Source organism: Mytilus galloprovincialis, chromosome 12 (assembly GCF_965363235.1).
Source record: "Mytilus galloprovincialis chromosome 12, xbMytGall1.hap1.1, whole genome shotgun sequence".
NCBI lineage: Eukaryota > Metazoa > Mollusca > Bivalvia > Mytilida > Mytilidae > Mytilus > Mytilus galloprovincialis.
The window spans coordinates 35012117-35023563 of NC_134849.1; the positions used below are offsets into that span (position 1 = coordinate 35012117).

Genomic DNA, 11447 nt, shown 5'->3' on the forward strand with positions numbered 1-11447 from the left:
ACAAAAAAACAAAAAAAAAACAAAAAAAAAAAAACCATGTGAATAATTGATTAAACATTAGTTACTGAGATTGTTGTTTAATTGGGTGTGACTGTATAATAACATTTATAATGCCAAGTAATAAGTCATTAATTCAATAATTATCGAATCTCGGTTTCTTTTACCATCAGAAGCAAATTATATACTAACTTAGTATCATCTTTTATATAAGCTTTGGGTTTTACATATTTTGGCCACGAGAGTCACTGAAGAGACATGTCAAAATGCGCATCTGGTGCAGAAAAATTAGTACCGTTAATGTTATTAGTATATATCTACTCATTTGGGAAAAAATTTGAACAGTTTCAAGTTTTTGATGAATAAGGATCTAAGTTTATATCTCAGTGTCAGGTTTTTTAGGAAGATGGATTTATATTTATCTCTCTGTTTGTTTTACATGGTGTCCAACGTAATATCTGAAAGATTAAACATTACAGGTGGTTCTTTTCAGAAAGACAAATACATGGATTTAAATCCTCTGATAATTTTTGACAAAGTCGGACCAAAACAGTGTATTGAAAATTGCATGCTACATAATGGTTGCAATGCTGTTAATTTTAAAAGAAATGACTTGCATTGTGAACTGCTCAATCTCATAAATGTTAATTCTCAACTTTTAGACATAACAGGAAGATATTTTACAGAGATTACCGAATGGACACAGGTAAAGCAATATTGAATGGTGTATATGCCTCATGATGTTAATATTATTCGGGGTTTCGAGTTACATTTCAAATCCTTGAGAGCTTTTTTTTTCTATCTCATGGGCAAAATGTTACATTTGTCCCACTCAGAAAATATGAATATTAAAGAGTCGATACTTGAACTCTGTAACAAATTTTAACAATTGTCAAAGCATCAATGAGCTTTTTCAGCGTAACAAGTTGCCGTAGAATATCACGATACAAAATTGCAAATTTACCTGTTGCTTTTTGTTTTTTTTTTTAATTTGCATCGCAGAACAAATCACATTAAACAAATAAGGGATAGGCAACCCTTTGACTTAAATATATATTTGGCTCGTTAAAATTGTCATAAAATTTTGGCAATATATTTACTTCGACCTATGATTAAAAATTTAAAATGTTTAAGAGTTTCGAACTATGCAAATTAAAGGAGTGATTTCATTTGGTATATAGCAGTTTGACCAACACTGATTTCGATTGTGTGAAAAGTATATTCCCCTTTATTATTAATGGTTCAAAACAGTCGGCACTGCTATCCTGCCCATTTTTCAAATTTCATCCTAGCCTCCCCCCCTTAAATTAAATGGTAGCTCCCTAAGTTATACCACTGTTCTAACTTCCAATTACACATATAGAGCCGTGACACTGTGAATAGGAATAAGAAGGTAAGGGCTGTCTTTTTTAGTGGTAATTTGGCCGCATGCACTCTTTTAAAGAAGCTTTTATTAGCTGCTCTAGTTATTCTAAACTGTTTCCTTGGTCTCATTTGAACATGTCCCCCAGAATGAGAAATTATCTAAATAACAGACACAGCTTTCTTCGTCTCATGTTCAGACTTATACCTCGAATTTGACATTAGTGGTCACCTCAGTACCATATTCTATGACAAACAAGACAACAAGACGATCTAATTTTGAAACTATAAATTTCCACTAACCTTACCAACATCACCTGAATATGATATATATATATATTCAAACTAATTCGGTATTCAAAAGCTTGCAATTTCTTTTTCTGGGTTTATAAAACGTCTGAGCAGAAAGTTGGGTTATTTCAAAGAACGTCGCATCATTTTGTTTAAGAAGCTCGTCTGATTAAGCAAGACCATGCAGATAAATACTCCGTATCAACATCACCAATAGTACATGATGATCTTGAAGTATATATTCTAAGTACTGACGTTGTTTATCATATTGATAACGTGGTATAGTGTGTTCTTTTCATTAGTCTTTGCACAACATTTTTGTATATTTAAAAGCTTTACTGATTAGTCTACTGTTTTTGTAATATCATTTGGAGTGCTCGGTATTTCATGTTATTGTGCAATGATCATTGTTTTGTATAAATGGTAACATGTGCCTATGAGACAACAAACTGACAGAATCCAAATGTAGCAAACAGAAGCCACGGTGTTTAGCAATCAGGAAAACATATACAGTAAAATGACCAATTGTTAAAAAGAATTAAAAAAAAAAAAACAGTACACTGTACACATGTAACGGATTTGGTGCAAAGACATCATACACAGGCTAATCAAAACTTTACCCTGTGCAATGTTTGAATATATGTATCGCCAGGATGAAGAATTAATCGTATTTATAGGAAGAAATACTAATAACATTGACTGTTCCGTTTTTTCTGTTAATGACCGATGGAATTTATTACTGAAGAATAATGAATGTCATGGGACCCCGATTTATCCAATAAGAGAGTCTTATTCTCAACCGATATGAAATAACATTGATTGTTCCATTGGTTTACACCAAATGAACATTTCGATAACTACTGTCTCTACCTTGATGTTCGAGACCAAAATATTCGGAAGTCAAAAAGCATATACAAACGGTGACAACTGATAAAAAAGAAACAGAATGAAGTCAAATCCATACAAGAAATAAGAGCTATGCATGAGGGAAATCAATTCTCAAATTGATTTCGAAATTTTATTACACCAAATTAGAATAAAACTATATCCATTTATGCATGCTTGTACCATAGTTATACATGACGGAGATAAATTCCTAGAAGAAAACTGATTTCGAAATGTTATTACAAAAAGTTTAAATAAATAACATGATATTGTGCTAGCAGGTGCCACATTTATGTTATACTAGAAAAAAAAACACCAAAGAATAAGGGGTATCCACATCTGAGCCAAAATAGGTATAGTTCAGCAAACACACGCTTGTGTTGTTGTTGTTTATCTCAAAGTCGAATACGCATTGAGGTGGGAGTTATTGGTCAGTTTTAGAGCTTCCCTGTGACTTTGAGATAGAGTACAGCAGTAAAAAGGTTTTCTTTGAATTAAGGTTTCTTCAGTGCTTGTAGTGTGTTTTTTTTACACCAGACTTATTATTTTAGATTATGCTGGTGCTAAAATCACAAAAAAAGAAAAGATAGTAAGAACACATGAAAACCGAAAAGAGAAAGAGAACAATCTGTTTTTCTTTTTAACAGTAGCATTGTATATTCTTCTATCCACGTAGATAAGTTAAAACAGAACAACGTTATCATATACAATCATTGAAAACAAATGAATGCAAAACCGAAACATTTCAAACACTGCATATATAAACCAAATGTGTTTTCAAAACGAATTAATAACATCAATTTTGTATACCTGATTGCAGGATCCACATGCCTGCTGGCCAAATCCATGCACTGGTCAAACAAAATGTGAAGCAGCTTATTTCAACCAGTACATTTGTGTCACATATGGTATGTAAAATAAAAAATACAAATAAAACAAGGACGTTTTCGCTATTTAGGTTACTACATTATTAAGATAAACCACCTTATACATTGTAAACTTTACTCACAGAGTGATGAATAATGTTCCCTGAAAGTTGATGGGGGAGTATTAACCACTAATGGTTGAAGGGTGGAAGATGAACTAATAAAGGTTGACGGATCGAATATGATAAATGAAGGTAGACATGTGTCAAAATAAATAACTAAAGGTTGACGTGCGACATAAACATGATAACCACTGAGGGTTGACGGGCGAATATGAAGTACTGAAGGTTAACGGGGTTGTATGAGTCACTTAAAGTAGAATGTTAACGGTAGTAATAAGAATCACTAAATTTGACGGGGAAATAAAATCACTAAAAGTTGACGGGTGAATATTAATCACTGAACAAATCCATACAGATTGAACTTAAAAAACCGGAAACAATTGATATAAACCTGATCGAAGTAGTTGATAACGAAAGTCCTATCAGATGACTAAGACAATTTTTCAGGTTTTATGATAATTACAGTATATCAAGGGTGTAATTTTACCATTATATTTGATAAGTATATAATAAATGGATATATATACCAGTTTATTTCTTCGGTTTATTGTATTTTGGAAAAAAATACTATCTTCTGAAAATTTCAATTCTTACATTATTTCTATACATGCTATTCCAATTCTATTAGTTATAAACACTAAAATCAACTTAAAAGCAAGATTAAAGACTAGATTACAAAGATTTAAATTGGAATATTAATCATATCAAAACTAAAATTATAATCTTTTATCATTTTGCAACGTAACACTGATACATGAATAATACCAGCATACTGATATTTGATCTAAAGTCTATTATCGTTTTATTTAGTTATTGCATTCTTTACCAGTGATTCTATTTTTAAAGATACACCATGCAGCAGTCATCCATGTAATAATGGCGGAACCTGTCGTAATCAGTTTGAGTCGTTCTTGTGTAGTTGTCCAGCTGGATACCACGGAGCCGTTTGTGAATGTAAGTATGCTGTCAAAAGTTCATTCCGGAAATTGTGATAATATCAGATTATTATACGGTATTTTTCATATCAGATGTTCTTTCAGCCGAAGAGCCGAAGGCTCGAGGGCTAATATTAACCGAGGGCTGATAATACATATGTTAATTTTTTTACAATATGCTTCAACAATGAAGACGCATAACAGTTTAGTATATTGATCTTTTTAACTAGAAGTGAAAAGGTGAAAGTTTACGGACGGCGGACACCAAATGTAATACAACCGGAATGAAATCTTTCTATCATATGCCTTAACAGAGGAGAACAGTATCATCCATTTTCATATTGACGATATATTGACGATATATTGACAATGACATGTAATTAACTTTTTATCATGTACTTTAGCAGAAGAAATACATGCAAGAACTTTTTTGAAACTTTGAAAAAATGCATTTTATTGTATAATTTGTTTTGCATTTGTCAAAAAGATTTTCTTGTTTACTAATATTTGTTTGTGTCTATCCTACGTTGTTTTTCACTGAAAACGTATCATTCCGTTGTTTCATCCGAAATTTGACTAGTGACCACGAAATGCGATGCAATAACGTTACGGAAAGGCATGTGATTATAACTGGAAACAACTGAAAAAGTTTCATATCAGCCCATCAATCACTATTATGGAAAATATGGAATTTACTTAAATTTAATGTCATTATCGTTCAGTCAAAGGTTTAAGTTATTTGCTAGTATATGATAATAGTCCATACTTGTGACGTGAAGAAAGGGGGTGTAATCATGTAACAACACTAGTATTCGTGACGTCATGACACGGAAATATATATATATATTGTGTGCCAAGCCGCTCAACTAAATGAATGAAAGAAGACTTAATAACAAAAAGGAAACGTTCATATTATCTATGTCGTGTATTAAATTCACTCACTAAAATCCGGAAATTTTATCTTCTTTTGAAAGTGAATTTGTTCAACTTTTTTTGTTGTTTTGGGGGTGAATTTAACACAAACATTTCAAGGAAAAGACATCTATTACTGAAAGTTCCTTTTTTTTGTAAAACACCATCGGTTGCAGATTAATTTATGTGGTATGTGAATTTTAGCATATCTATTGATTTTATAAGTAACCAAAGTAGTCAAATGAACCACAACGTCAATACTTATAACATCACTTGTATCAACTACGTTTACGTATCTAGATACACCATGTACAGGACAAAACTGTAACTACGGAAGCTGTGTTGTATCCGGATCAAGTTTCTACTGTTCCTGTTGGTCTGGTTACAATGGAAATAGTTGCCAATGTAAGTACATAAAAGTGTTACAGTGAAATCAAAAGAACCTCTTAAATACTTAATTATATAGTAAGTTGAAATAATAAAAATAGAATTTAGGATCTAGACCATAAGTTAGAAGAGCTTAGTAATGAAAGCAACAAAATGAGCTAAAAATATTGAAAGATTATGGGGCGTTCACGCAGTGACGATTACGGTACCCGTTTGAAATCAGACAGCGCTAAGACATGAAAAGTGAAAACAGTCGGATTACTATCCTCAATGATCTCGAATGTCCTATCATTGTCCGAACACAGTCGTATTCGTAACAGATCTATACGGATCGGGAGTTGTACGGATTGGAGGGGTCGGCCAAGCACCTCCACACTTAAGCTGGGGGTCAAATATTCACGATTTTTACTGCCGTCCTTGACAGGACCATTCCCGATTAAAATTTGTCAAAAGTCTGATGAAGATCCTGTGAATCGTGGATGGAAATTCAAACTTTAATTAAAAGTTGTAAAACAAATAATTTAATCCCGACAACAATCAGATAATGTTCAGGAAGCGTCGATATTCAACCGTTTCCAAGGGAACTTATCCCGATAATCCCGTTCTCAATCCGCTTTTAATCCAATTTGTATCTTTCGCCTTGTAAAATTTGACCCAGTCTGTCACGACTGCGTCCCGATTCTACCGAATGTAATCCGACAGAGATCAGACAGTGACCAGAGAGTGAACCGATGCTGACGGAAGTCATCCGTTCGAAAACTGTCGTCATACTCGGGATGATCAGGTACTGTCGGAACGTCATCCTATCACGGTCCGCTCTATCGAATTGCAAACGGTTTTGTCTGGTCTCAGTCGTATTGTATTCTGTAATTGTCGGGACTCTGACGTAGGTATCATTGACGAATTTCGTATTAATAACGGGACTGTTCCGGAACGGTTTCGACAAAAATGGTTCGCAATCGACAAAATCTGGATGCAATCTGAACTCAATCGACAGAGAAACAGCAATGAAAAATTTCTCCAGACCACTCCCGTTCCACAGGACACCAGAATACACAGAACATTGTTAGGAGTTTGATCAGATACAGCAGAATCTGTCATGACATAGGCACTATTGTAATCCGACTAGACAAAATTGGCTTAGTTTCCCCGAATGTTACGGGACGCACCTAACTGTGGGGGTGCTTCGCCGAACTATTCAGATCCTTCCCGACCCGTAGGAATCTGTTACGAACTTAAAAGACTGCGTTTAGACAATGGTAGGACATTCCAGATAATTGAAGATAGTAATCCGACTTTTTCACTTTTCGTGTCGTATCGCTGTCTGATCTCAAACGGGAGCAGTAATCGGCAATGTGTGAACCTTACATTAGGTGCGTCCCGTTACATTCGGGGAAACTCAGCCAATTTTCTTAAGTCGGATTACAATCATGACTATATCGTGAAAGATTCTGCTATCTCGGATCAAAATCGTAACAATGTTCTGTGTTTTCTGGACGGTTTCATCATGTTCATGTGGAATGAGCATGATCTGAAGAAATTTGTATTTACTGTCTTTTTGCGAATTGAGTCCAGATTGTATAAAGATGTTGACGGATGCGAACCGTCTTTGTTCCGGAACAGTCCCGTTATTAATACGAAATTTGGTAATAATACAAACGTCGGAGTCGAGACAATTACAGGACACGATACGACGGAGTCCAGACAAAGCCGTTTCCAATGCGGTACAGCAGACTGTGATAGGATAGTGTTCCGGTAGTTCCTGATCATCTCGGATATGGTGATTTCGATAATAGGACTACCACATAAACCAGGGGAGCGCTCCGTTGACGTGTTCTGAACAGGTCCCGTCTGTTCTGAATCCAGACGTCAATCGAACAAATTGGAACCGGATGGATCTCGCTGCTGGTAAACTTGGCCTAAAGGAACAAACTCTGCATATCGAAAACTCGGATCATAATAAACTCGCCCTGTTAGTAATGATATATATATATATATAAAGAAAATGAAGTGAACAAGTCGGCATTGTAGATTGCTTTTCTTATTGTTTTCGTTTAATCTTTTATTTTATTTTAATTAATTTATAACAATTTAAAAAAAAATTAAGAATTGATTATAATTAATAATTTTAATTTTCGAGTAGCAAGACATTACTGCAACTGGCTTCACTTTTCCGTAGGCTGAATCTTTTGGCCATTCCGAACAAAACATTATATGTTTGAGGGTCTAAATAAAAAAGACTGACTTCAAAGTTGCCACGATTATCATTATACGAAAAAGACATCAGACAGCCACTACAAAGTGTCAGAAAAAGGGAGTTTTATTGCATATTTCCCTAAAATAATGCTTATATAGTCAAGTACGTTGAAATACATTGAACCAATGCTTTGTATAGTCGTACTATACAAATCCTTGATTGAAAAGATTATCATATCGTTATCTTTTAGTTCCCTTCTCCGCCATTTTTAATTCTTTCAGCACCTACTTTTTTTTCGGCACACTTGGAACTCGTTCAGAACATAGTTTTGTCTTGTTTTATTGAACTTCCGGTTGATTCCGTGGATTCCGACCGTCTGGAACTCGCCAACCGAGCGGACCCCAGGTATGTAACGGATATAGTCCGTTAGCGTAGGTTTGCTGTTTGGTCACTATGTGATCTCTGTCGTATCGCATTTGACAGAATCGGGTTGCTTCTCGGGACATTTATGGTCGTTTTTTTTAACATGCAAAAGAAACAAATCGAACTAGAATCGGATAGAAAACGGCTTTCAGTTTTAAATTAAAGTTTGTATTTACAGCGGCTACCGCGATTCGCCGGATTTTGATCGGACTTTTACAAACTTTAATTAGCATTGGCCCTATTAAGGACGGCAGTTAAAAACTTGAATGTGTACCTCCGGCTTAACAGAACTTTTTTTTGGGATAAAAAATAATTAAACTGCTTACTCAGACTTTTACCTTAAATTTAGCATGGGCATTATTTGGGTCTCAAATCAAGAGAAAAAATCTAGAATCTGCTTAAATTTGGGTAATGACCTTTTAATGAGCTATTGAAGTCTGCTATTAAATGAAAAGTAGGTGATACCCTGTATCGTAGGGAAAAAAACCACAAGGAGTCCGCACATCTGACAAAATTTTTAAACCTTACCTGAGTACATCCATTAATCTTACCTCCTATAAATTTCTAGGAATATGATTGGTTGAAAGCATCCGCGTGGATACCGTTTATATTTCATATTAGGTTAGTAGGGAAGCGGGGCTTATTTTATACACGGTAAGTAGTGGTGTTGTGTCACTTCAATTCCATATTAGGTTAGAAGGGAGGCGGGGCTTATTTCATACACGGTTATTAGTGGTGTTACGTCCCTTTATAAGAACAAAACGCTACTGAGAATTTTTTTTAATGTTTCAACTGACGAAGAAATTAATGATTAAGATTGAAATAAATTCATACAAATTTATACCTAACAAATTGTTATTGTTGGCATATGTTTTTATAGGATCAATGGCAGTAGTTTATAAATGTTAACATTATTGAAGACTTGCTTATTTTGATATGTCACTAGTCTAAATTTTACACGTTAATATAGTCAGTAAGATAAATTCGTTACATAGTGTGCTAGTGACGTAATACGGTATATATGGTTTGCTTTTCACAATGATGTCATCGGTCAGTGATATAATTTGTTCCGTTTAATCTAAGTGACGACTATCCTTAGAAATAGAAAATTGCGCAACTTTGTCAAAAAATCTAAAATATCAGTATGGTTTATTTTTGATCAAGGTTTAACCTCTGCTGAAATTTCTGTTTCTACATCGATATATCATCGTTTGAGATTCAATTAACGGATCTTTGGTAACTTCACTGATCATGTCCAATTCCCAATCACAGTTAAATGCTGATTATGTGGCTAAATAGTCATCAACATCGTCTGTTTCAGTTATTTGCATACTCGGGTTCTTTTATTTTAACTGTTGCACTAAATAAGCTAACGGTATTTCATCATTCGGGTTTTCAGACTATATTTGACGGGGCTTTTAAGGGAAATTCCGCATTACGGAAGCATTTATCAATTGTTGTGGATCTGATTTTGTTTCTGGTTCATTCACTGAATAGCTGCTGTGAGTTTGTGGCGGTAAATGTTTGATTGTTTGCGTTCTATACCTTATAAAGGCACGTATCAGGTGGTTGTTGTTTAGAAGTGGTATTTTTTCGGAAAGAACTTCAATTCGAACTGTGCGATGGGGAAGTTTCATTGTCAAGAAAGATAATAATTTTCTTAGATTTATTCCGCATATCCTTTGCCTAATCAGTGAAAAATGTGTTATTCATCTAGAACTTATTGTGAGCCTTCCAAGTAACAGGAAGTGATTCAACATCGTAGTTTTGAAAACATCTTAGTTTATTTGCGTTTCCAATGGTTGTATGAAGACAATAGAAGAGCATTACGTCAATAAAGCTCGCGTAATAAAATTAACTGTTAACAAAACTTTGAAGTTTTGAAATACTAAGGCTTTTCTACTTCAGGTATTTGGAAAATTCTTTAGGAATTTTGGTCCTCAATGCTCTTTAATTTTGTACTTTATTTGGACTTTTAAAAACATTATGATTCGAGCGTCACTGGTGAGTCTTTTGTAGACGAAACGCGCGTCTGGCGTAAGTGTTAAATTTTAGTCCTGGTATCTATATTGAGTTTATTTACTTGTTTTCTGCTGAAGGACACAACCAGTAAACATTCTATATTAATGTACGTGTAACATCTTCTTTATCTCTTGTAGACTCCTACACTTATATTTATGGAGGCCAAATGATTATGAGTCCAAATTACCCTTCAAACTATTATGACAACGCTGTCATAAGTTGGAGCTACAGAACTGATGTTGGCAGACGAATTGTTATAGTAGCTCCGGCAATCTACCTTGAAGAAAATTTAGATTGGTTAAAGGTATTGTTTAATAAGCTTAAAGAGTTGAATATACAAAATTTATCAAGAAATATTAAATGAATCTGCACAAGTTTGAGAAGATGATTTGAACTGATTTCTACAAATAATCAAATACAAGCAAAACTACAGTGTTGTAGAAAATATTATCAAAAACAGAAAAAAAAATCGTAAAAAAGGAAACTCACAAAAGATTTCGCTGCTACATGTACAAGAGAGACATGAGTTTTATTTTCTAATAAATACATAACCTATTATAGTAGGATACACATATGCTGTGTATGATCAATGATCTTATCTCCTATACATTTCTAGGATTACGATTGTTTAAAAGCCATAGCGCGGATATATAATTAATAGTTGGTTTAAAGTAGCAGATGGGGCTTATTTGAAAAAACGATTAGTAGGGGCGTTACATTCCTACATATATATGAAAACAACACGGTGTTGAGGAAAAATCTTAAAGGTTTCAAAATGGAAGACAAAAGATACCAGATATCAAACTCATCAATCGAAAATAAACTGACAACGCCTGGCTAAAAAAAATGTTTCAAAAGAGGAAGAATGGGATGATGAACAATTGAAATAAATTCATAAAATACATTTAAAGCTAATTGTTATTGTTGGCATTTGTTTTTGTATTGACCAATGGAAGTAAGTTCTAAAAACTTAATTTGATATGCAACTATATATATATAGCTAGTTCAAATACTACATGTAACGATAGTCGGTAATATAAATTCGTTA

The 11447-nt window shown here is 34.0% G+C and overlaps 1 protein-coding gene across 1 annotated transcript; it reads left to right on the forward strand.

Annotated features, from left to right (window-relative positions):
* The first annotated feature begins 578 nt into the window (after positions 1–578).
* On the forward strand, positions 579–10676 carry LOC143053799 (uncharacterized). The gene is made up of 5 exons (XM_076226581.1): positions 579–703; positions 3356–3443; positions 4370–4477; positions 5671–5775; positions 10537–10676. Exons 2-5 carry the CDS (start codon positions 3363–3365, stop codon positions 10567–10569), a joined length of 327 nt encoding a protein of 108 aa, XP_076082696.1. The 5' UTR covers positions 579–703; positions 3356–3362; the 3' UTR covers positions 10570–10676.
* The last annotated feature ends 771 nt before the right edge of the window (positions 10677–11447 follow it).

What these genes read in the sequence shown, in the direction of transcription:
- LOC143053799 (XM_076226581.1), top strand. Translation starts at nt 3,363, where the DNA reads ATGCCTGCTGGCCAAATCCATGCACTGGTCAAACAAAATGTGAAGCAG. An exon ending in GTACATTTGTGTCACATATG is followed by an intron (nt 3,444 to 4,369) that starts GTATGTAAAATA and finishes CTATTTTTAAAG; the next exon opens with ATACACCATGCAGCAGTCAT. An exon ending in CAATGGAAATAGTTGCCAAT is followed by an intron (nt 5,776 to 10,536) that starts GTAAGTACATAA and finishes TATCTCTTGTAG; the next exon opens with ACTCCTACACTTATATTTAT.